The 27,583-nt window shown below is 46.4% G+C and overlaps 1 protein-coding gene across 1 annotated transcript; it reads left to right on the forward strand.

Moving 5' to 3' along the window:
• Positions 1–290: 290 nt before the first annotated feature.
• On the forward strand, positions 291–27,583 carry LOC148535127 (uncharacterized). Its single transcript, XM_088464506.1, has 5 exons — positions 291–393; positions 24,356–24,415; positions 24,920–25,019; positions 25,870–26,039; positions 27,255–27,583. The coding sequence occupies exons 1-5, from the start codon at positions 291–293 to the stop codon at positions 27,458–27,460; spliced, it is 639 nt and encodes a 212-aa protein (XP_088320632.1). The 3' UTR covers positions 27,461–27,583.

Below are 27,583 nucleotides of genomic sequence, written 5' to 3' on the forward strand. Positions count from 1 at the left end.
TAAAAGCTGCTTGGTGCTGCCCGGGAGTAGTAAATTCCTGGGTAGCACCATTCAGACAGAGGCAGGGTAATTTCCCGGGACTTAAGTCCCAGGAAAAACCCTGGTCGATTGCAGGGGCGGCTACCCGGGAACGTGTTCCCGGGTAGGTACCTTTCAGACAGACTTGGCTTCCCGGGAATTTGGCTGAGGCAGACCAAATTCCCGGGAATCTCGAGATGTCTGAAAGGGGTATAAGTGTGTTTGGGAGATGATCACTGTTGGGCTGAGTTTGTGATAATCTGAGTGCACTCATGGCTACAAGTGAAGCTGGACGTTGCTCTGACAATGGGCTAAACCGATGGATCTCACCCCATTTGGCCATATCGAGCAGTGACTGTGATGAGCAGCTCTCTGGTGAGGGGAAAGATTGCAGCCTGTGTGGACAACATAACACGGTCACTCCCAGGTGTGGTCCAGGCCGGAGTACTCTCTCATTTTCCCATACTCAATATCCAGAACTGATCACCACGATCTCTGCTGGTGACCTCTGGGCACCTGCCACTGTGGACGTCAAATCGCACAAACACTGATGATCACATTCAGCCCCCTATAAATGGGATTTACAGCAAACATAAAAAGATTTATAACGATGTAGAAATTTACAGTCATACCAATATTGGTGTACTCAGACAATCGACCTCGATGCCATGGTCACATGGACTCCACAATTAACTCGCATTTGATGACTATGTATACAGACCAGCGGTAGACCTCAGAGCGGGAAGTGCAGTGGACGTGGCACAGATAAACATGTTATCACAGCAAATAGCGTAGTTGAGGGCCTCTTTTCTGGGGGAGCGGGTGGATGTTGGTTACACACTTGGGAGTCTGGGAGAGCTTACTGAAATTTGAGAGTTTCCCAGACATTCCGGAAGATTTGGCAAGTATGGAATATTAGGAGCAATAGACGGGAACTTTGAACATTTGTTAGGATCTGCATTAAGCAAGCATTGTCTGTGTGCTAATCTCATGTGTTCAGTAATTGCTCTCTGTCTCTGTATTATATCAGCTGCACACTAATTGATTATCTTGTCTGTGTGCACAGGCCAGGTGCTGGAGTCTATCATTAGGGAGGCTTACAGGGCATGCTCGGATTGGGCCCTGTATCTGTTAAATTGCAGCCAGTCCTTCACTCCATGCCGGTGATAGAGTTTCTCGTACTTCTGGTTGTTCCAGTCTCCAGATTTCAGTCGAGTTCCTGAGCTAGATTACTGTGTTTCTCTCCTGCTGTTTATACCATCCAGGCGGCACACCCTGCATTCCACCCAGAGGCGTCACTTACCTCTGTGACACCCGATGCGGCAGGATGGAAATGCTTTGCGCGCCGTAAGTGTGTGCGCTCAAAAGGGGGTGTGGTTTAGCAAAAGGGGGTGTGGCTTTACCTACAAAGCCATGCCCCCTATGTGTGCCGATCCGGGAGGCATTAATGCAGCGCTCCTGCAGCTACTGCGGCAGCCCACAATCTCTCCCTTTCCTCTCTCCATGTCATGGTGATACTATCCGATGGGGTGATACCTAAACAGCAGAGCAGCTCTGCTATTTTGGTATCACCCCCTTGGATGGTGTTACCCACTGCGGCCCGCACCCCCTGCACCCCCCTAGTGATGCCAGTGATTCCACCTGCTCGTGTTGCTAGTGTCATCTTGGTAGCACGGTGTGCTTCTACCTCCTGAAGCACCAGTCAAGCCCGGCAGCTTGTGTCAACCCGGCGACATCGGCCGCAATCCAGCGTTCCCTGTGCGCAAGCCAGTGCACCCTCGCCAGTGTCATCCCGGCGGCATTGGTAGCAACTTAGCATCCCCAGTGCGCAAACCAGTGCACCATCGCCAGTGTCAGCCCAGCGGCACTGGTAGCTACTCGGCGTCCTCTGGGCGCAAACTAGCGCACCGTCGCCAGTGTCATTCCGGCGGCACTGGTAGCTACTCAGCGTCTCCAGTGCGCATTCCGGCAGTGTCAACTCGGCGACATTGGTAGCAGCGCTATGTCTTTAAGCTACCACCATCTAAGATTCATCAGCCCAAAGGCTGCATCCAACTCTAGGGCCCCAGGTCACAACTTGCCAAAGCAAATCAGCCCTCAAGGCTGCTTCATCAGCCCAAAGCCTAAGTCTTGCTCCAGGCCCTCAGGCCACTATCAGCCCTCAAGGCTGCTTCAACAGCCCAAAAGCAGTTCCTCACCTTTAGCCTCTAGGCTATAAGTATTTCATGCCTATTGGCCCTCAAGGCTGTCCTCAAATTAGGTCAAATCAAAACAGACCCTCTGACCATAACAACATCTCAGTGTTTACAATTAATAATAATCTGAAACATTGGAGCAGATTATATATATATTATATATTATATAATTATATCCAAATCGGGTGAACGGTGTAGGAATTACAACAGTTTCAATATGTGCCTCCCACTTTTAAAGGGGCCAAAATTAATGGGACTATCAACTCAAAAGCTATTTCATGGACAGGTGTGGGCTATTCCCTCGTTATTTCATTATCAATTAAGCAGGTAAAAGGTCTGGAGTTGATTCTAGGTGTGACATTTGCATTTGGAATCAGTTGCTGTCAACTCTCAATATGAGATCCAAAGAGCTGTCACTATCAGTGAAGCAAGCCATCATTAGGCTGAAAAATCAAAACAAACCCATCAGAGAGATAGCAAAAACATTAGGTGTGGCCAAATCAACTGTTTGGAACATTCTTAAAAAGAAAGAATGCACCAGAGAGCTCAGCAACACCAAAAGACCCGGAAGACCACGGAATACAACTGTGGTGGATGACAAAAGAATTATTTCCCTGATGAAGAAAAACCCCTTCACAACAGTTGGCCAAATCAAGAACACTCTCCAGGAGGTAGATGTATATGTGTCAAAGACAACAATCAAGAGAAGACTTCACAAGAGTGAATATAGAGGGTTCACCACAAGATGCAAACCATTGGTGAGCCACAAAAACAGGAAGACCAGATTAGAGTTTGCCAAACAACATCTAAAAAAGCCATTACAGTTCTGGAACAACATCCTATGGACAGATGAGACAAAGATCAACTTAAACCAGAGTGATGGGAAGAGAAGAGAAGGAAAGGAACTGCTCATGATCCAAAACATACCACCTCATCAGTGAAGCATGGTGGTGGTAGTGTCATGGTGTGGGCATGTATGGCTGCCAATGGAACTGGTTCCCTTGTATTTATTGATGATGTGACTGCTGACAAAAGCAGCAGAATGAATTCTGAAGTGTTTCGGGCAATATTATATGCTCATATTCAGTCAAATGCTTCAGAACTCCATGGATGGCGCTTCACAGTGAAGATGGACAATGACCCGAAGCATACTGCAAAAGCAACCAAAGAGTTTTTTAAGGCTAAAAAGTGGAATGTTATGCAATAGCCAAGTCAATCCCCTGACCTGAATCCGATTGAGCATGCATTTCACTTGATAAAGACAAAACTGAAGGGAAAATGCCCCAAGAACAAGCAGGAACTGAAAACATTTGCAGTAGAGGCCTAGCAGAGCATCACCAGGCATGAAACCCAGCGTCTGGTGATGTCTATGCGTTCCAGACTTCAGGCTGTAATTGCCTGCAAAGGATTTGCAACAAAGTATTAAAAAGTGAAAGTTAGATTTAGGATTGTTTAGTTTGTCCCATTATTTTTGGCCCCTTAAAAAGTGGGAGGCACATATAGAAACCGTTGTAATTCCTACACCGTTCACCTGATTTGGATGTAATTATCCTCAAATTAAATCTGAAAGTCTGCAGTTAAAGCACATCTTGTTTGTTTCATTTCAAAGCCATTGTGGTGGTGAATAGAGGCCAAAATATGAAAATTCTGTCAATGTCCCAATATTTATGGACCTGACTGTATATGCAGAAACTGGAGTTTCTGCATAATTTTATGTGAACAATGGCTTGCTACTGTACATAGGCCCCACCATCTTAAATTGGTGGGGGGAAATCTTAGGACTAATAGCAGAAACTGTCCATTTACTGAAAGAGCAGCAGATGCTTATACAAGAACCTTTAATTGCGTATCCTGGGGGAAAAAAAGAGAAAAGAAATATAAACAAGTTTGTGATAAAAACGAGTCATCTGCAAACTGGATCACAGTATGGGCCGTATTCAATTAGAAGTGAAAAGTCCATTTCTGCGATACTTTTTCGCCGATGACGTAATTTTCACCGGTTTCAACTTATCCCCGTATTCAATTCCAAATACTTTTCGCCTAGGCGGAAAGTTAATGCTATGGACCCGGCGGAAAAAGTTTCGCCTATGAATAGCAGGCGGAAAAATGTGCAGAATTGGGATTTTGGGGTGCAAACGTCAGAAAACCACCCAGCACTCTTAGGACAGGCCCCCTAAGGCAAACTGTCAATTAAAAAAAAAAAAAAAAAAAAGACTTAAGAACATCCCAAATAAGTACTTTCATTTTGGGTGCGAAAAATAACAAAGTTGGGGGAAAAACGTAAAAACTAGTGAAATAGACTCCAGGGGGGTCCCCAAGTATGCGCCAGGTGTTTTCCAGATTGCAGGTGCTTGCGTCAGGTAGTTTTTTCATGATTTTTAAAACTTCACTTTAGCAACTTTTAAATATGCTACCCCCCCATTTTCAGGTACCCCAAATTTGCTGGGACTAGTTAATTTCACCCAAAAAACCTTAAAAATGCTATTCTTCACCACTTCTGCAAAACCGCTAAATAGCACCTATTGAGACCATTTAAAAACACCAAACACCTTCAGCAGGGCTATTCGGGGGTACCCATAGTGATCCCCCATGTCAGTGCATCTTTTGGGGGGTGTCACGCTGATTTCCCCGTTTTTGACAGGACTTTTTGCCTGTTCAAGTATCGCCGGGATAACTTTCTGCCTCCTTTCTAATGGAATACGGTGAAAAGCGGGGGGCGCCCGATACTTTTTCACGCAAAACACCCAATGTAGGCGAAAAGTCCAGCAGGCGAAAAAGTATCGTGGGTGCGAAAAGAGTTGAATATGGCCCTAAATCTCCAGTCTTTAATATCTATATGGACCTTTTCCAATCACCGCTACAGACAGTTTCCAATCACCGCTACTGGCCAGCGGGTGGTAGAGAGGCGATGAATAACTAACATACAGTGTATAGTAAATAGCCTCTTGAGTACAGAAGAAAGTGGAAATAATGACCTGACAAAGTAATCCCATTCTGTGTACTGGTGGCCACCCATACGGCGGTCTGTATCTCTTATTCCAATCTATAACACATCCGTCTAGCTGGGAGCTAAGCCGTAGACACAGCCTGGGAGCAAAGCATCCAATTTGTTTTACAAGTGAATGGATTGATTGCAATGACAAGAACACCCAGGCTAGAGATCCTGCACTAGGCGATGGTATCACATGAAGGATTGCATTGCCCTGTCCAGCTTTCCTCATTACAGATACATTCTGCTGCAAAGCTCCGGGTGCCAGCTAGTGTTTATTAACAGCGCCATAGACTGATTCCTGAATGATTGTCCCAATCATGTTTGGGCACAGAAGGTGCCAAGTGACGGCCCTGTGCTTGGAGATGCCATGCAGATGAATGCTTTCACCGATGTGCCTGATTGCTGTTTACATCTCCAGCACAACACAGGTGTGGATACTAATTATGATGAACCACACGATCAAAGCTTTTGGCAATATTTATCAATAAACCGCTCGTGCGTAACACTTTGTCTGCATCAGGTGACTGATTGTTGTGTAACAGGATCTAGCCCATAGTCTGCTGATGGCAGATGTGTCGCCAATTTAGATTAAAGTAACCAATCAGATTCTAGCTATTATGTTCTAGAAGGTATAAGTTAAATGTTATCAGCCAATTGCTAACAACATACCTGTGGTATTCTTATCAGCTTCTTCCTGGCCACCAGGGGATCATTATTTAATGTTCACAACCCTCCTAACCCCTCAGGTCTTTATTTATATGACACTGTGGGGCCTATTCATCATAACAAAAAAAAATCGATGGAGGTAGTTAGGTTTAGAACTCGCATGGAGTTCTACATAATTACCGGAGGATTCATCATTCCTCCTCTCCGTAACTATCTATTCTGAAAAGCTGTCATTTTTGCGATGACGGCTTTTCAGGAAATAGATACTTTTCCCTCTCCACACTAACTTACCGCAGCTGTACTCAGTGCTGCGCTTGCGGCATTACGTTCACAAAATCGGTGCATGCGCGGCACTGCCTACAGCTGTGTTAATTCTGTCTCACCCCAACCCCCCTCCTCTCACCTCCCTGTCCCCCACCTACTTGGCCGCTGCAGTCGCAGACACTGACCTCCCGTCTGAAGAGGAGAAATCAGTAAAGTTACAAAATAAAAATATTATTATATATATATTTTTTAAACTTCTGCTGGGAGAGCAGTCTGAGCATCAGCTGGAGCGAGCCGGAGAAGGACCTGCCCAGCTGAAAGCAGCTAAATGTAACCCACTGTATGCCACCTGAGAGTGGCATATAGTAATACCATCAAATTCCAAAAATACATAATTTTCGGAATTTGATGAATAGCCTATTTTCTACATCCTCATATTAATGTATGCGGAGTGTGGAAATGAACACAGGCGGACTTAACCAGGAGATATCAGTGATATCTCCTGTGTTAAGTGTGTTAATGAATACTAAAATAATGATAATTAAGGAAATTCAGACCCGGTCGCAAGTGCTGAGCGCTCGCAACCGGGTCGATGGTGGCCCAGAGTGCATGCGCACGACGGAGCCTCCATTTGGGGGCGGCCCCACTGACATCACGAGTGATGTCAGTGGGAGAGATTTCGGCTCTGTTAGAGCTGAAATCTCTCTGGGGCTCGCGGCAACGAGACCCTACCAGAAGGGTTTCGTCGCAAGCCCGATGGTCGCGATGGTCTTGACCATCGCGACCATCTTCCTGGCCGCTCACTATAGGTGTGGGTGGTCACCCACAACTATGCGAGCGGCCAGGAGGCCGTTCTAAAAAAAAAAAGACTGGTCCTGATTCAGAGCGAGCGCACTGTCAGAGCGTCCGGCTCTGAATCAGGGCCTGATCCCTTATCACACTGAACTTCTCGTATTTTTTTGCTTACTTCTGCTTTAGAATTTATATGTCTGTACCTAATATTTATCATCATATGCATTTATATGTAATACATAGGTTGTTTTAATTTTATTTTTATATTTCCATTTTTAATTTTTATTTTCTCACCTAAATAAAATGCAATTGTCTCATGATAACAATTACAGCTTTTTTTTAACACTTTAATAAACAATTAAGGGCCTGATTCAGACCCACTCGCGAGCGGCTGTCCGCTCGCAAGTGGGTCGATTGTGTGCACTGAGCATGCGCACGACGGAGGGAGCTCCGTTGTGCGCATGCGCGAGACGTGACGAGCGAAGGACTTTCCTTCGCTCGTTGTGTCTGATCAAAGGGGGCGTGCTGTCGATGTTGATTGACAGCACGCCCCCTTTGGTGGGCGTGCCGGGGCGTGCCTCCCGGACGGGGGCGTTCCCAAGGGAACACCTACCGTCAGAAGCCGGCCCACTGACATCACTACTGAGCATGCGCACGACGGAGGGAGCTCCGTCGTGCGCATGCGCGAGACGCGACGAGCGAAGGACTTTCCTTCGCTCGTTGTGTCTGATCAAAGGGGGCGTGCTGTCGATGTTGACAGCACGCCCCCTTTGGTGGGCATGCCGGGGGCGTGCCTCCCGGACGGGGGCGTTCCCAAGGGAACACCTACCGTCAGAAGCCGGCCCACTGACATCACTAGTGATGTCAGTGGGAGTGATTTTGGCTCTGATAGAGCCAAAATCACTCCGGGCCTTGCGGTTGAGAAACTCAACCGCAGGCTTCTGCTCGCACTGGCGATGGTCGTGATGGTCAAGACCATCGCGACCATCAACTGCACGCTCGTATAGGCTGTGGGTGGTGACCCACAGCTATACGAGCGTCCAGGAGGACGCTCCATTTTTATGGAGGACGGCCCTCATTCAGAGCGAGCGCTCTGCTCAGAGCGTCCGGCTCTGAATGAGGGCCTATGTTATAATCCTACTCAATCATCGGTGTTGATGAGTAGCGAAGCCTTTATTTTTATTCTCACTAATAGTTAACAGCTATATATGAAAGTTAGATATAAGATGTTGGGAGGAACAGTAGGGTGTATTTACTGATTCAAGCTGTATACGCCATTTTTTCCACCAGTGCTAGGGCTTCTGCCTAGTAACTATAGGGTTACTAATAGACCCCACTGGAGGGATGATGGTTGGGCAGGCCTATTTGAGAAGGATTGCAATCTAAAGATGGCTCTAGGTGGGGCAGGCCAGAGAAAAAAATGCTTTTTTAAAATTTAAATAAGGTTTGTTTTTTTTTCAGAGAAAATTGCAGTTTGCTTGATCATTTTTTATTCCAATTTTTTTTTAGACCTTCGTGTGCATATTTTTTATTCCATGAGTGCAGAACTGGGTGCCCAAGTTTGCACCTATATGGACAGGTGAATCTGCACATTCAATATGAAGAGAAGAAAGATATATCGTTAAATGATGCACTAGAATTAAAACATAACCTTTATTATATGCATGTAAAATACATCAGTATTAAATGTTAAAACAGTGAATAGAAAAGATAGAATTGTGTACATGAGAAAGAAAATAATGTGAATTAAAAAGTCCGACCGCTGGAAGCTCTCCCGGTGACCTGATTTGTTATATTTGGATAATTAATACAGATCCATATTGTAACATAGAAACAAAAAATAAACACAAATCCTTTTGTCACGTACATATGTTTCTATTTTCAAAGATCCTAGTTATTACTGTGGATACTGTTTGTATTTGTTTAAAGAATGAATGCTCTTATTGAATAAATATTCCTCTCTCCATAATATTCATATGTATCTAACAACAATTTATCCAAACTAGAAAAAGAATGTACTTTGGGCCTGATTCAGAGCCGCTCGCTATTTGCGGCCGTTCATTCTAAAACAAGGGGTGGCTATTGAAATGAACCGTTCGCTAATTGCGGTCTGTTCACGCCTCTTAGTCTGAACGAGCGAGCAAAACTTGCGGTTGTAATTTTGAAAAATACGCCCCCTGGCCGCTCGCATCCTACGTCATGTCCGCTATTTATTAGATTAATCGAGCACATCGAACAGCGTATGAACTGCTCGCTATTCTTGTGGCTGGTTTTTTCAACAGCTATTTTGCGAGCAGTTCGGGGTTAAAAAAAAAACAAGTGACGTGGTCAATGACGCTGCTGTATTAATTATGCACTCCCTTAAAACGCCCGTTTTGACCTTTAAGCACGCCTGCGATTTAATTCCACACCCCCGTTTTCAAGCACCTTCCCCTGTTACCACCCACATACACTTCCTTCTGTCACTCAAAATAGCAGGCATTCGCTATATAGCGAACAAACGATTTTCGGCCGCACTGACTGGTTCGCGCATGCGTATTACAATCCGTACGCATGCGCAGATGTGCGAACATCGGTCAGAACGAACGAGCGGCCGCTTACGAGCGGCTCTGAATCAGGCCCTTTGTGTCTTTTACAAGGAAACCTCAGGAAGATCAATGTCTGGTCTATTCGTACCTAAATTAACCCAATGAATAATTATCTTGTGTTCGACACACTAATAAATATATCTAAGATATTGTGCCCCTTATATCGTCGCTGTGATCCTATATATTCAGCAATATTTTAGTGGATTTGATTAAATCCCTCTTGACTGCATTTTGTTACATGTACAAGGAAACTGCAAATTACCTTAATACAGATACTGCATATTCTAATAGTAAATTGTAGATAAGAAAGATATTCCTATCACCACTTCTTAAATTTAAAGGCGGGTATCCACTACCTGACAGGGAAAAGACTGAACGATAACGATATCGCTATCGTTCAGTCATTCACTACACTGCATGGTGCCCAACTGAACGATATGTCATTCAGTGCAGGCACAATCAATCATCTGCAAACATGCTGAACCTGATATCCTCAGGTTGACCAGCATGTTTGCACGATGATAGATGTCTAAAAGATGTCTAAAAGACCAAATTTTCAATCGAAGCTCAAACTATTATCAGACGATTTTATCGTTATCGTTCAACTTAATCGTCTAGTGGATACCCCCCTTAAGACGAAGTGCATTTCATATGAAAGGAGTTAAATTAAACGCCCGAGCCAGTATGTGTGACTACGGGCTATAGAGGGTTAAGGTTTTGTTACTAGGCAGTTATAGGGGATGAAGTGAGTTGGGTCAGTCTATAGGAAGGATGCTGAGGGGTGGGGTTTCAGGGACATTTCAGGGAGATTGCTCTAGCAGCCATTTTAGGTCATCTTCCTTTGGTTTGTTCCCCACCCACCATCCCTGTTTTGTCGATTTCTTAGTGGTGTCAGCTTTGGCGTTTGGTGGGAAAGAACGGTTGCAGTCGCCAACTGTCTATGGAGCTTCAAGTGCTCTCCCTCCCCAATACATGGCTTAGGCTCATTCTTCCCTACTGGGGTCAGCGGTACCATCACTCCAGGTGAGCTCATGTTGTGTCATTGGGGCGGGAGGTGGATACCTTGGGCGCGGTAATGGGCTGGCTGGCCACCTCCCATTTTGGTAGGGGTGGAGTATGGAGTGACAGTTGGTGGATCTTGCATTGTGGGGCCGTTCTTTCGGTGCCACCATTCTTTATCTGTCCTTTCCTCTTCTTAGTCGTTTAGCATTGTTTAGTATTTTTAGTATCTGCTAGTCTAAATAGTCATTTATAGTTTTAAATAGGAAAATAAATGAATAAAGCTGACCTTCCTTTCACCTTAAGCAAGTCTCAGCGTCATTATTTCAATATTGTTATGGTTACTGGTTTGCACTACACTGGGAGTGGGAAGACATACATCTGGTGATGGGGAGTTTAAGATATGTAGTTTAGTGTAGGGTAGGAAAGGAAAAAAGACTAAGGGGTCTATGCACTAAGCAGTGTTAGGAGACAGAGTGAAAAGTGATAAGAAAGTGATAAGGTGCCAGCCATTCAGCTCCCAACTGTCATTTTTCAAACACAGCCTGTGAGATGACAGTTGGGAGCTGATTGGCTGGCACCTTATCACTTTCTTATCACTTTTCGCTCTGTCTCCTAACACTGCTTAGTAAATAGACCCCTAATAGTGTTTCCACCTAGTCATTGTAGTACTTTGTGGTGAAAATGGAGTGCGCTTCTGGGCAGACTCCATGTTAGTTGCTATTGGGAGGCTTCATTCCCTAGCCAAGATGGCGACCGAACCTAGTGCTGCACATGCACGGCGCCATCTTGTCATTGTGTAAGAGCGATGCAGTGGTACATGGCTGTGTACCACTTAGCTTCAGCGAGACCTAAGATTTACCTGCTCCAAATGTGTTTCCAGAGTAATGCTTCACTGCTACCCGCATTGTGTACAGTCGCCGGCTGGTGAGCTGTGTGACACTGTGCTCCATCCTACAAGTGTGTATCTGATTGAGTACCCATTACTTCTTCAATAAACCGCTCCACTGGTTAAGTAACTGGGCTGTTTGTAGTTGTAAGGAAGTCGCTGGTACGTACAGTTACTCTGCTCCATCCTTAAGCCGTACACTCACCATTTTCCAACACTGCCCAATACATAAAGGGGTCTATGGGCTATATTTACTAGAGATGTGCGGTTCAATTCTCCAGCAATCTGAATCCACACGAATTTTGGGAATCCGGGTAAATCCGAGTCGCGGTTCTGATCTTTTTGCGGTTCGGAATTTGGATTTTAAATCCGAATTTCGGGTTTTGGATTGCATAAATTACATGATTTTAGCTGTTTTTAAAACTTTTATCTATTTTTTATTTAAAAAATCCAGGCCCAAAACCAAAACACTTGAGGGTGGTTTGAAAACCAAATCCAGATCCAAAACCTCGAAGGAGATACAGAACCAAAACCCAACTCAAAACACACGAGTCAGCGCACATCACTATATTAGAAACACTAATTTAGACAGGTACATTATATTAATGCAATACAAACATAGTGAGTGGTGTGATACATTAACTTCATTATGTGCCAGGGCCATGTTAATCCTTACTAGGGGTGTGCACCGGCCACTTTTCGTGTTTTGTGTTTTGGTTTTGGATCTGGATCTTTCTTCGTGTTTTGGATCTGGATTGGTTTTGCCAAACCACCCTTCCGTGTTTTGGGTTCTGGGTTTTGTGTTTTGGATCTGTATTTTTTTGAAAAAAAGCATAAAAACAGCTAAAATCACAGAATTTGTAGGTTTTTCTGCTCCTATGCTATTATTAACCTCAATAACCTTAATTTCCACTCATTTCCAGTCTATTCTGAACACCTCACACCTCACAATAGTGTTTTTATGTCCAAAAGGTTGCACCGAGGTAGCTGGATGACTATGCTAAGCGACACGAGTGGGCGGCACAAACACGTGACCCATCTAGGCGTGATACTGCAGTGGCAGACAGGATGGCAGTTTGAAAAACTAGGACCCAAACTGTACATAATGCAAAGAAAAAAAAGAGGTGCAAGATGGAATTGTCCTTGGAAATGTTGTATAAACATGACATGCACACTTTAACAAACCAATCATTTCAGCGCCAGGGTCTGCCACACAACTGTGGCTGAAATGATTGGTTCGTTTGGGCCCCCACAAAACAAGCTGGCAATTAATGTGTCCCTGCACAAACTGGCTCTACGGAGGCAAAATGTCATCCTCATCCTCCTCATCCACCGATTCCTCACCCTCTTCAGTGTGTACATCCTCATCCTCACAAAGTATTAACTCGTCCCCACTTGAATCCACCACCACAGGTCCCTCTGTACGTTCTGGAGGCTGGTCTCCCTGGAAGAGCTGATAATTCATTTTGATGAACATCATCTTCTCCACATTCTCTGGAAGCAACCTCCTACGCCTTTCGCTGACAAGGTTCCCGGCTGCACTAAACACTCTTTCGGAGTACACACTGGAGGGGGGGCAACTCAGGTAAAATAGAGCCAGTTTGTACAGGGGCCTCCAAATTGCCTCTTTTTCCTGCCAGTACAGGTATGGACTGTCTGACATGCCTACTTGGATGCTGTCACCGATGTAATCCTCCACCATTCTGTCAATGGTGACAGTATCATATGCAGTGACAGTAGACATGTCAGAAATTGTTCCCAGGTCCTTCAGTCCGGACCAGATGTCCAAACTTGGTCCTGCCTGCCCTGCATCACCGCCAGCGGGTTGCTTAGGATACCTAAGTTTTTTCCTGGCAGCCCCAGTTGCGGGAGAAAATTAAGAAGGAGCTGTTGACGTGTCACGTTCCGCTTCAGCTGACAGTGTGTTCACCAGCAGGTCTATGCACCTCTGCAGGCTTGTGTCGGCCGGAAAGAGAGACACCACATAGGCTTTAAACCTAGGATCGAGCACGGTGGCCAAAATGTAGTGGTCTGATTTCAACAGATTGACCACCCTGGAATCCTGGCAAAGCGAATGAAGGGCTTCATCCACAAGTCCCACATGCCGAGCGGAATCGCTCCATCTTAGCTCCTCCTTCACTTTCTCCAGCTGCTTCTGCAAAAGCCTGATGAGGGGAATGACCTGACTCAAGCTGGCAGTGTCTGAACTGACTTCACGTGTGGCAAGTTCGAAGGGCTGGAGAACCTTGCACAACACGGAAATCATTCTCCACTGCGCATGAGTCAGGTGCATACCCCCTCCTTTGCCTATGTCATAGGTGGATGTATAGGCTTGTATGGCCTTTTGCTGCTCCTCCATCCTCTGAAGCATATAGAGGGTTGAGTTCCACCGCGTCACAACCTCTTGCTTCAGGTGATGGCGGGGCAGGTTCAAGAGTGTTTGCTGGCGCTCCAGTCTTCGGCACGCAGTCGCTGAATGGCGAAAGTGGCCTGAAATTTTTCGGGCCACCCAAAGCGTCTCCTGCACGCCCCTGACGCTTTTCAGAAAATTCTGCACCACCAAGTTTATTGGTGGCGTTGTCAGATATCACAAATCCCCAGGAGAGTCTAAGTGGGGTAAGCCACTGGGCGATGATTTCCCTCAGTTTCTCTAAGAGGTTGTCGGCGGTGTGCCTCTTACTGAAACCGGTGATACACAGCGTAGCCTGCCTTGGAACGAGCTGGCGTTTCTGAGATGCTGCGACTGGTGACGCTGCTGCTGTTGCTGCGTAAGGTGATACATCTACCCAGTGGGCTGTCACAGTCATATAGTCCTTAGTCTGCCCTGTTCCACTTGTCCACATGTCTGTGGTTAAGTGGACATTGGGTACAACGGCATTTTTCAGGACACTGAGGACACTTTTTCTGACGTTTCTGTACAGTCTCGGTATCGCCTGCCTAGTGAAGTGGAATCTAGACGGGATTTGGAACCGGGGACACACTACCTCGAGCAATTGTCTAAATCCCACTGCACTAATGGCGGATACCGGACGCACGTCTAACACCAACATAGCAGTCAAGGCCTCAGTTATACGTTTTGCTTCAGGATGACTGCTGTCGTACTTAAAGGACTGTTGGAGGGTCAATTGTTTAGTAAAAGTAGTGGTGTTCCTACTTCCTCTCTGGGATGATGAACGACTCCCAGCAGCAACAGCAGCAGCGGCAGCAGGAGGCGTAGCAATGCAGGATCCTCCGGAGGAATCCCGGATAGGATAGTCAGTCATGCCAGTGACATGGCCTGCAGGACTACTTCCGATCCTGACTAAGGAGGAAATTGACGAGGAGGGAGTTGACGGTGTGGTTTGCAGGCGCCTGGATAAAACAGGAAAAAGGGATTTAGGTGTCCCTGGACTGCTTACGGTCTTAGCTAAAGTTTCTGAACTTGACAGTAACTTATTATGAACGCGCTGCAGGTGCCGTATAAGGGAGGATGTTCCTAGGTGTTTAACGTCCCTACCCCTACTTATTCCACATTTACATAAGGTACATATGGCAAGACAGTTGTTGTCCGGATTTGGATAGAAATATTGCCAGACCAAAGAGGTGGAATGTTTGGTCTTCTGCCCAGGCATGACCGTGATGGGCTTTTTCATCCCACGGACAACAACTGTCTCCCCCAGAGCCTGATTTAAACAAACCACATCACCATCAGAATCCGCCTCGCCAACTTCCTCCTCAGCGCCAGCTACACCAGTATCCTCATCCTGTTGTACTTCAACAGTGACATCTTCAATTTGCATATCAGCAAGTGGACTGTGGGTGCTCTTTTCAGCACTTGCAGGGGGCGTGCAAATGGTGGAAAGAGCCACCTCTTCCCGTCCAGTGCTGGGAAGGTCAGGCATCGCAACCACCACCACACTTGGACTCTCCTTGGGGATTTGTGATATCTTCTTAGAAAGCACAGTTCTTCGTTGTGCTTTTGCCAGCTTAACTCTTTTGATTTTTTTAGTGGGAGGAGGGCTTCCATCGTCATGTGAAGCTGAACCACTAGTCATGAACATACTAGGGATCGACCTTAGCCGTTCCTTGCCACTCCGTGTCGTAAATGGCATATTGGCAAGTTTACGTTTCTCTTCAGATGATTTAAATGTTTTTTTCAAGGTTATTTTCCTGAACTTTGTCATTTGGGATTGTATGTGCCCTCTATTATGACATTGGGCATCGGCCTTGGCAGACGACGTTGATGGCATGTTATCGTCTATGTCATGACTAGTGGCAGCAGCTTCAGCACTAGGAGGAAGTGGTTCTTGATGTTTCTCTATTTTATATTTATCGGCGAAAGTTTGGTCCTCCATTTATGTTATATCGATTTGATATATACGTGCGGCTAAACACAGAAAATATTTTTTTATTTTTGCTGGAGAGTAGTGCACTTTGTGGGTTACACCAGCCTTTAAGAAATGAGCCAGCCGGCTCTTTACTTATGAGACACAGGCGCACGCTTGGTGCTGCTCCTTTGTTGATGCACGTGCGGCTACTGCGCACACAATTCACAAACACAGAAAAAATATTTTTATTTTGGTTTGGACTGGAGTGTACTTTGGGGGTTACAGCACCCTTTAACGGTCAAGCCAGCTGGCCCTTTACTTATGACACAGGCGCACGCTTGGCACTACTTTGTTGATGCACGTGCGGCTACTGCGCACACAATTCACAAACACAGAAAATATATATTTTTTTGGTTTGGACTGGAGTGTACTTTGGGGGTTACAGCACCCTTTAACGGTCAAGCCAGCCGGACCTTTACTTATGACACAGGCGCACGCTTGGCACTACTTTGTTGATGCACGTGCGGCTACTGCGCACACAATTCACAAACACAGAAAATATTTTTTTTTTGGTTTGGACTGGAGTGTACTTTGGGGGTTACAGCACCCTTTAACGGTCAAGCCAGCCGGACCTTTACTTATGACACAGGCGCACGCTTGGCACTACTTTGTTGATGCACGTGCGGCTACTGCGCACACAATTCACAAACACAGAAAATATTTTTTTTTTTGGTTTGGACTGGAGTGTACTTTGGGGGTTACAGCACCCTTTAACGGTCAAGCCAGCCGGCCCTTTACTTATGACACAGGCGCACGCTTGGCACTACTTTGTTGATGCACGTGCGGCTACTGCGCACACAATTCACAAACACAGAAAATATATATTTTTTGGGTTTGGACTGGAGTGTACTTTGGGGGTTACAGCACCCTTTAACGGTCAAGCCAGCCGGCCCTTTACTTATGACACAGGCGCACGCTTGGCACTACTTTGTTGATGCACGTGCGGCTACTGCGCACACAATTCACAAACACAGAAAATATATATTTTTTTGGTTTGGACTGGAGTGTACTTTGGGGGTTACAGCACCCTTTAATGGTCAAGCCAGCCGGACCTTTACTTATGACACAGGCGCACGCTTGGCACTACTTTGTTGATGCACGTGCGGCTACTGCGCACACAATTCACAAACACAGAAAATATATATTTTTTGGGTTTGGACTGGAGTGTACTTTGGGGGTTACAGCACCCTTTAACGGTCAAGCCAGCCGGACCTTTACTTATGACACAGGCGCACGCTTGGCACTACTTTGTTGATGCACGTGCGGCTACTGCGCACACAATTCACAAACACAGAAAATATTTTTTTTTTTGGTTTGGACTGGAGTGTACTTTGGGGGTTACAGCACCCTTTAACGGTCAAGCCAGCCGGCCCTTTACTTATGACACAGGCGCACGCTTGGCACTACTTTGTTGATGCACGTGCGGCTACTGCGCACACAATTCACAAACACAGAAAATATATATTTTTTGGGTTTGGACTGGAGTGTACTTTGGGGGTTACAGCACCCTTTAACGGTCAAGCCAGGCGGCCCTTTACTTATGACACAGGCGCACGCTTGGCACTACTTTGTTGATGCACGTGCGGCTACTGCGCACACAATTCACAAACACAGAAAATATATTATTTTTTTAGCACTTGGGGGGAGCACCCCTGATGGACAGAGCACCCCCTGGACAACACTACAGCACCCCTTTAGGACTGGGACACTGCACAGGACTTTGGAGTGGACACAGCCCCTATGGAGAACTGACTGCACAGCACAACACAGCCAGCCCCTATGGACTTTGAAGTTGTGGACAACAGCAGCACTACACTACACTACACTACACAGCCCAGCCAGCCCTAACTCCCACCCTCCCTCTTCACTGTCCACAGCTGAGTGAGAAAATGGCGCCGACGCGGGTACCTTATATAGGATCCAAAACCCGCGAGACTCGGAAGGCGGGATGATGATGTTTTGCCTCGATTTCAGATCCGAGTCAGGCGGGAAAAGTCGAGCCTGACTCGGATCGGACTCGCATCGGGGGGGCTCGGGGGGGTTCGGATTTCAGAAATCCGAACCCGCTCACCCCTAATCCTTACTACATCTAGAGCAGTGAATAAAGGGTGGTGAACCGCGCTCACTGATATGACTGTGGGGGTGGATTGAGGCAGGAGGGAGAGGGAAAGAGTAATGGGGGGGGGGAAGAGAGGTGGGGGGAGGGGATGTGCGTGTATCTGGAGGTATGGGGGTAGGGGGTGTAAGAGTGCTGCGCCTGTGGTAGGAGTACCTGTTCCTACCTAGTTTAGAGACTGGTAAAAGCTGGGTAAGGCGCGCTCTCTATATGGTGGGGCAGTGTGTAAAGTGCTTGGGTAAGAGTGATCTGTATGACAGAGAGACGTAGACGGTGGTGTTGGGTTAAGGTAATTTTATTGGTTTAAGGTAGGTAGGCACAATGCTACTAGAGGGTAATTGACCCAGGAGCAGTGGGGGAAGAGCAGGATGGGTGCACGGGGGGGAATGTGGGTAGACCCTTTTAGGGGGCTCCTTTTCCGTGCAGTTCTGGACCAGCACGTTGTCCCTGCTGGACCTTTGGTCGACAGTCTAAACGCCCGGCACAGTGTAGGTGGAAGTCTGGTAAGGATAGATGATGTGGCGGCGTCCCGCAATTTGTACAACTTACCTACCGGTAGGTGCCTGTGTAGGCGTTGCGATTTGGGGGTGGTGGTCGGCAGTCTCTGATGGTATACAGCGGCAGGTTAGATGGCCGTTCTTGTTGTGCTGCAGCTACTGGTGCGGCTGTGCCCCGTGATGGTGGCACCGTTGGTCTTGTTTGCGCTGGCAGGGTGGGTCAGCGTGGTGGATGGAGCCTGGCTGGATGCGCGGGCTGCGGCAGGTCGGCGTCTCTGTGTTTGGGATGCGGGCCGGTACCTGCGTGTGTGCCACGTCGTGCAGCGGGACGGCCGGGTGAGGCTGTTCGGATGAGGGATGCCGTGTGTGTGCAGTGAACGCCGGCTCCTCGTGGTTCCTGCGGCTGTTGGCGCCCAATGTGGGGCGGGGGCGGGGAGGCTGAGAGCCGGGCGTGTCACGGTCATAAGGCGGGGGTGCCGCTCGCCGGAGGTGCTGGCGGCTCCTTGTGATCAGCGGTCGCTGGGACAGCAGGGGGGTTCTTCAGCAGGAAAGAAGGTTTCCAGGACGTGATGGTAGGTGTGTGTCCCAACGCGTTTCGGCTGTGCCTTAATCATGGAGGTTACTGTTACATGGTGCAGCAGTGTTTTAAAGGTTGGTGTGGAGGTGGGTGTGTACGGAATTGGCCAATGGGGGGGGAGGTGTGTGTGCACTGGGCGTGGTCAGGAGTTGATGGCAATCTGGAGGTGTTCTGTTGTTGGAGGCCAATGGGATATTGCCAGATGGAAAAGGGTAATGACAGGTGTGTGGGCGGGCTTAATGACGAGTGTGCAGGTCTGTGGGAGGTGACGCTCTGGGGAGCTGAGTGTAGCGTGGTGGCAATGGTTAATAACAGAGGGTGATCGGACATGATAGGGAAAGTTGGTGTGGCGATATGGGCGAACATACACAAAAAGCTAGTCACGAACCACATTCCCACATCAATACACACACAGACCACAATAGACAAAGGTACACTGAAGGGAGGCTTTTACCACTGCGGGACATGCTCCAATTGCACCAATCTAAACTATAGGAGTACAAAACCCACCACATCCTTTACCTCCACACAGACGGGCACCACCTACAAGATACGGGAACACATCACATGTCACACTAAAAATGTGATCTATCTCATACAGTGCCCATGCCACAAGCAGTATGTAGGGAGAACCATCAGACCATTACATACCAGAATCAAGGAACACCTCAGAAATATCATTAACAAAGCAGACAGTCATAACATACCGGTACACTTCCTCGAACATCACCAGAGTAACATCACTGGTCTACAATTCATAGGGATCAGACACATACAAAGGAACTGGAGAGGAGGGGACCACACAAGAATACTCAACAAGGAAGAACTCAAATGGATAATCACACTTCGTACCCTGGCACCCAGTGGTCTGAACATCGACAACGAGATCAAGTCTGTCATTAGTAAATAATACCCCCGAACCCCCCCTCCTCTTGCTATATCACACACCTCCTCTCGTTTCTGACCCACTTCCAGCACCCCTCCCCCTTCACATGCCGTTTACACCCCAAAAACCACACTTAGCCCCCTTTCGACACCCATATCACACACACACGCGTCCCCACAACCATACCACCCAGTCACCAGCCCCCCTTCACTACCGCACCGACCCGCTACATCCCCAACACCCCCCCCAGCCCATCCACTCGACAGTGACACCTGCACCATCCAGAACCACCTCCGCACTATAGCAACTTACCCACATGTCAATATACCACCCCGTATCCGCATGACTGTCCACAACCTCATTTCCCAATGAATTCCCCCAGTCCAGTTATCCTCCTCCAACACCACACAACCACACCAAGTGCAACACACACACATATACAGTACCCGTTGAGCCCATACACTAACACACAATCACACCGGAACGCAGCACACCACACACACCCATCACCACCTACCATGACCCACCCGCACTCCCCTCCACCAGCCACCCCCCGTGCGACTGGCTGAACCCCCGGCACCATCATCCCACACATCCACTACACTTCACTACCCCTACATCCCCACGTTACCCCTAAACCCTTGCACACCCAGATAACACCCATTTGATACATGACTTCGCCCTTATCGTCACAGCAACTCCCCAGACCATGTCCGATCACCCCCTGCTATTAACCTTTACCACCACGTCATTTAACCCCATCACCCTTACACACCCAGGCTACACCCAGTGGTCACATGACATCGCCCATATCGCCACACCAACTTTCCCTATCATGTCCGATCACCCTCTGTTATTAACCATTGCCACCACGCTACACTCCGCTCCCCAGAGCGTCACCTCCCACAGACCTGCACACTCATCATTAAGCCCGCCCACACACCTGTCATTACCCTTTTCCATCCGGCAATATCCCATTGGCCTCCAACAACAGAACACCTCCAGATTGCCATCAACTCCTGACCACGCCCAGTGCACACACACCCCCCCCCCATTGGCCAATTCCGTACACACCCACCTCCACACCAACCTTTAAAACACTGCTGCACCATGTAACAGTAACCTCCATGATTACGGCACAGCCGAAACGCGTTGGAGACACACACCTACCATCACGTCCTGGAAACCTTCTTTCCTGCTGAAGAACCCCCCTGCTGTCCCAGCGACCGCTGATCACAAGGAGCCGCCAGCACCTCCGGCGAGCGGCACCCCCGCCTTGTGACCGTGACACGCCCGGCTCTCAGCCTCCCCGCCCCCGCCCCACATTGGGCGCCAACAGCCGCAGGAACCACGAGGAGCCGGCGTTCACTGCACACACACGGCATCCCTCATCCGAACAGCCTCACCCGTCCGTCCCGCTGCACGACGTGGCACACACGCAGGTACCGGCCCGCATCCCAAACACGGAGACGCCGACCTGCCGCAGCCCGCGCATCCAGCCAGGCTCCATCCACCACGCTGACCCACCCTGCCAGCGCAAACAAGACCAACGGTGCCACCATCACGGGGCACAGCCGCACCAGTAGCTGCAGCACAACAAGAACGGCCATCTAACCTGCCGCTGTATACCATCAGAGACTGCCGACCACCACCCCCAAATCGCAATGCCTACACAGGCACCTACCGGTAGGTAAATTGTACAAATTGCGGGACGCCGCCACATCATCTATCCTTACTAGACTTCCACCTACACTGTGCCGGGCGTTTAGACTGTCGACCAAAGGTCCAGCAGGGACAACGTGCTGGTCCAGAACTGCACGGAAAAGGAGCCCCCTAAAAGGGTCTACCCACCTTCCCCCCCGTGCACCCATCCTGCTCTTCCCCCCACTGCTCCTGGGTCAATTACCCTCTAGTAGCATTGTGCCTACCTACCTTAAACCAATAAAATTACCTTGACCCAACACCACCGTCTACGTCTCTCTGTCATACAGATCACTCTTACCCAAGCACTTTACACACTGCCCCACCATATAGAGAGCGCGCCTTACCCAGCTTTTACATCTAGAGCAGGATTATAACCTCCTGGTGTCATTTATTAAGGAGTATTAATTGTACTTTAAGTATCAGTTATTGATGTAAGTGATTCATACAATTTATTAACTGTTTAGGGGCAAATCTATCTGTCCTAAGGAAAACATTTTTGTCACTGGATTTGGTAAATAAATGATTAGATGATATCAAATGATTTCCCAAACATGTGCTGCTATCTTTATTTATGGATAATACTGTATTAATACATTTCCCATATGCAAAATGCTTGGGACCAGAAGTATTATGGATATTTGATTTTTCCGTATTTTGTCATATTTGCATACCATAATGAGTTATCTTGTGGATGGGACCCAAATCTAAACACAGAATGCATTTATGTGTTATATACACCTTATACACACAGCCTGATGTTAATTTTATACAATATTTTAAATAATTTTGTGCATCAAACAAAGTTTGTGTACATACACAAAATAACATTTATGGTTCATTTACACCTTACACACAGCCTGAAGATAATTTTATACAATATTATTAATCATTTTATTACTTAAACAAAGTTTGTGTACATTGAACCATCAGAAAGCAAAGGTGTCACTATCTCAGTCATGTTCAAAAAATTCTGTATTTTACAATATTTGGATGTGGGAGACACAACCTGTATATCTCTTGTCCCTTTGATGAAATCTCATCTAGAAAAAATAAGATAGATCTGGATATAATGTTTTACGAAGCCATAATAAAGATAAATTAAACCATGTGTTGTTTGTACTAAAGTAAATTTTAGTCAATCGATGTGAAACATATTTTCAGTTTTGTCAGCAATTTAAAACACCATTTAAACCTATTGGGCCTAATCCCAGCTAGCTGGCCACCTGCAGCAGGTCATAGGTGTCATTATGACATCACAGACAGTAGGGGGAGGGGTATAAACTGCTGCTGCTGTGTGTTGTGCCTCTGATAACGGGAAAAGAAGGCGTGGTTATCTGTGGAGGAGGAGTTACTTTGTGGATTAATGATGAGTATGCTGATGAAGTTTATTATGTTGGTGATGTTGATCACCGCGGAGACTGAAGGCCGTCCTATATATAGAGCAGAAGGTAATGGAGAATTATTTGTATGATTTTCTATTAGTAAGGATTGTTAAGCTAATTCATATAGGATAACGGACCTATTTATCATAGGAGAGCCCTATTGCCGATGAAAACAACCCTCTTTATCAAAGCGTTTACCCACACCAGTGTTACTTTACTTTTGACAAGAATTTTAAAGTTAGTTTTAGTCTTAGAGTCACTTATTTAAAATTGTAGTTGGTTTAAAGTCACATTTTGGTCTCTCTTTTTGCTTTGTCTTAGTCAAGATTTATTCAGTGGACCTCAGTTTTCATTCCAGTCTAATTTTAGTCAGTGTTTAGACTAGAATGAGTTTAATGATACTGTAATAGATTTTACTAAAGAACTTTTTACTAAAATTCCCTCGAGAATTTGAACTCGTCCACAACCTTTACCTGACCATGAGACACCATCTATAGTAACATCTCTCATGATGTAAGAGGACACATCTGTGCGCTGAGATACTGTCAGGGCTCGTCCATGTATTGTTTGTCACTCAGAGGTGGTTCCATATAAGTGGCCAGGAGTAATGTCATTTGGAAATGCATGTAGCCATAGGGATCATTGTGCCTTATATAACTGCATTATTGCTGCTAAATGCGACAATAAGGAGTCCATAGGCAAACGCAGGGGGGTTTACGTCTGCCTGGAAACCCCCCTCCCCAGCACACACCATGACCACAATAGAAATAGTAATATAATAGAAGGTTACTAGTGCTGCATGTTCTTCTCAGTATCACAAATGAAATGATTAGCACCACCTGTGGATCTTTTAAAATGTGTCAGCCAGTAATAAATATACCTGTGCACCAACTAGGAGATGTGGAAAACATGCACTGTTAGGGGTGAACTGCTATAGACCATCAATAGGGTTAATTATTAATACTGTATAATAATACACTATCCAGTACCAATATGTACATATATGTCCAGGGCAGTGCTAGGTTCCTCTGCTGCTCCCCCAAACTCCTAGACTTGCTCCATTACTCTGGAATGATGCCCATATCTGAAAAAAAATATTTATCTAAGACAAGATGGCCCTACTGCCGCATCTAATGGCTTACTGTGATTGCTGGTCCTGTATATGCTGGAATTATGCAACACAATATATTAAAGCTGGATAAGTGCTAATTATGCCTTCTTCATTTACTGGCCACACTCGCTCTAAAATCAAGCATTTGGAAACCCCCCTCTACAAAACCTGCGTTTGCCACTGGAGTATTAATGTTGGGGGTCTGGCAGCAAATTTTCATAAGCATGTCCCATAGTGGGCCATGTTTTCTTAATAAAGGCACGTGCCCAGATTTATATATATATTATGTATGTATTTCTTTTTATTTTAAAGGATTGGCGGAGGCTCCCAAGTACCATCTGATAGAGAAGAGGAGCTTTAATTGGGATTCAAGTACAGTAATTATTTAAATTTATGCCCTGCCCCAATTCACTTGATGTAAATGTGTAAATTAATGGTATTTACCTTGTGGGCTGGAACTGACATTATTAGCCCCCTAAAGTGCACATAATTCCCATATGGATGGTAGTGTGTGTAAGAGAAGCCACCTCAGGTAAACAGAAGCTCTCTGCAGGTGGCACGCATAGGCCCGTACAGGTCACTGTCTCTTACACGGTGCTGTGACAGGATTATTATTCAGTTTCAGAATTATACAAGATTCCTCCATTCTTAGCCTGGTCATAAATAACCACATGTGATAGGCCGACAGCAGTTATGTGCCCAGTGTCCATCTTCCCGATAGGCTCATTATCGGGCAACCTCAGCTATTTGCAGGTGCCACATGCTACAGTACTAGACCATTTATCAGATATCAGCTGCAGTATCACAGCATACGTAGGCACCTCACACAGATCCCAGTCTCTCTATGTGCTTCTCTCATCTTTCTTTCCTGAACAGTTATACCAGGGCGGGGCATCGTGATGAAGGTGGTGATGGCTGGCACAGGCATGCTGTGCATTGCTATACTGGTGGGAGCATGTCTTTTCATTCGTGCCTGGTAAGTTACTAACATTCTCTACACATTATATTACATTTTATAGGCGCTCTAACCTCAAATATCTACTGTCCTTGAAGTGCACTTGCTCCATACACACGATGCAGGAAACCATTTTGTGGATTTAACCAACATTCATAAGGATGCAGCCTAATAATTCAACAGGAACCGTTGCCTTGTGAATATTGGCCATGAGGTGCCTCATTGATATCATTGGTACCCAATGAATTGATCGGCTGCATTCCAGTGAATTTTGGTTAAACCCACAAAATGGCCGCCTCCAATGTCAGTAGGTGACTGATGCACTTTAATTGTGTCTAGTACAGGAGGACACATCTGCTAGACTAAGATTTATGTCATCGCTGTGGTCAGGAGATTAGTAAGAGCCTGTGGCTGCTTCTGGGTGACATATTATTCCTATATTTGCCAGATACACGTGTTTGCATAGATACCTATGGATCATACTTGCTGATATTCTGACTGCCCCCTCCATGGCTTATAGGTTTCTTACCATGATGACGCAATTAATGGTGAATCGCATTATTAGCCCCTCCCACTGTGGGGTGTGTGTATCAGGATGCTGGGGGGGGTTCCGGGTGGATGCAATTGGGTGGCAGCCGGCCAGGATATTGACCTACTTTTCCAGGTGGTTGGGAGCACCACCCATTTTCAGGAGCCTCCCGACCATCCCGGGGGACTAGACATATATGAATAAGGTAGAACTTGAACAGAACACAACGATGCTGAGAATAAGATTATGGCTCATTGATGGGTAAACTGGGGGAACCAGCCTCTGGGCCGTGCTGTGTGCGCTATTATCATCTGACAGCGTCTCATTATTTTTACCATTCAGCTTCAAACGTCTAAGTAATTGTGTGAGCGAGCGGTCTGAGGAGCTGACGGAACACTTGTCTGATCACCTGACTGATCACCTGACTAAGTACCTGACTGGACGTCCAACCCTGGAAGATGAAGAAGATATAGAGGCATTCCTGAATCGCCAGATATCTAAGCCAGGTAATAGTAATTATGTCTTTCTTATACAAAGTGGGCACTGCCAGGTATTTCTTATACTAAGAGGTTCATCACTTGCATGTGAAGGTGTATACGTCTGTCTGAGCTCTCCCCTACACGACAGGGTCTGATGCAGATTAAGGGGCCTATTCATCAAAACATAATTATCACATGTGATAATAATTATGGTTTGAACTTGCTGTGAGTTCAAACAGTTTAGGAGGCATTCATCACAGCTTGAAGTCAGGCTGCAGACTTCACTGCCCCCAGCCCCCCCCCTCCCACCCACAGGTGTACAATCCGTGCCCCCTCCGTGCCCCCTCCGTGCAGGTGTCTGATCCGCCTCCTTCGTGCCACTGCATCTCCTTAGCCCGGCTCACCTATCTTCTTTCAGTGAGCCAGGCCAAATGTCTGCAGTGCCCTGCAGTGCAGACACAGCAGAGAGGGATCTGAATAGATCCCTGTGCTGTGTGGCTGCCTTGTAAATCTTTATAGGCTGCCATGTAAACAGCAGCCTGTGAAGGTTATCGGGGGCTGAACGCCATCTCAGAGTGGCGTGCAGTAACATCATCAAGTTCCTAAAAAAAATGCTTTTAGGAACTTGATGAATGGCCCTGACAGTTATTTTTTACAAAAGTATGTGAAAAAGTTAATTGTCACATGCTTTTCTGAAAAATAAGTGATGATGAATAGGCCTCTAAGTGAGGGAGGATTTGTTTTTCAAGTCTTTATTACTGTATCTGTAATGTACAGAGCTGTCAGGAAAGATAGCTCACACAGCATGCAGTACCTCCTAGCACCACCAGGGTGAGTATTACACTTACATGTGCACACCTTACTGTACTGAGGTTATGCCTGCCCACCCCTGATCCCCCACTGCAGGCACTGCAGGGACCACAAGTGTCATTTATATCCCAATCACATAGCTCTGCACATCACATTGTAGGACAGCATATTCATACACACTGCACATGCACATTGTAGGACAGCATACTCATACACGCTGCACATGGACTTGTGTCCAACTCTTAAGTAGAATCCAAATCAGTAACATGGAGAAAACATTTAGCAATCTTATATGAATAGATATTAGAGCAGTGCCTTATATTACACATGATGAAACCAGACCTGTGTTATCAGAGTTTCTATGTCTAAGTCTGGAATATCCGATGGTTTTGCTGTTCCGCACTTATATTATCTCACCATTTCTTTCATGGTCAATAGCGCATGAACATCATGAACATCACAGAGCCGGTACTGAGGAGCGGACGCAGAAGAGCAGGAGTCAGTGGAAAGTGAAGAAGCCAAAAGTGCCGAAGATCGTGAAGAATCCGTTCAAAAAGATTAACGTGAAGAAAATGGTGCCAAAAATGCCCAAGAAAGCGCTAAAATTAAAAATGCCCAAATTCCTTAAAAAAATGAGGAGATGAAATAACAACGGCCACTGGGGGGGTAATCTGTAACAACTCTGCAAATTGGGCATCATTTATTATTTATCATTTATCCTTTTTATTTTATGTTTTATTTTTAAAACCCCATTATTCCCTATACAC

This window comes from Taudactylus pleione, unplaced genomic scaffold, assembly GCF_031769625.1.
Source record: "Taudactylus pleione unplaced genomic scaffold, aTauple2 ptg000061l, whole genome shotgun sequence".
Classification (NCBI taxonomy): Eukaryota; Metazoa; Chordata; class Amphibia; order Anura; family Myobatrachidae; genus Taudactylus; species Taudactylus pleione.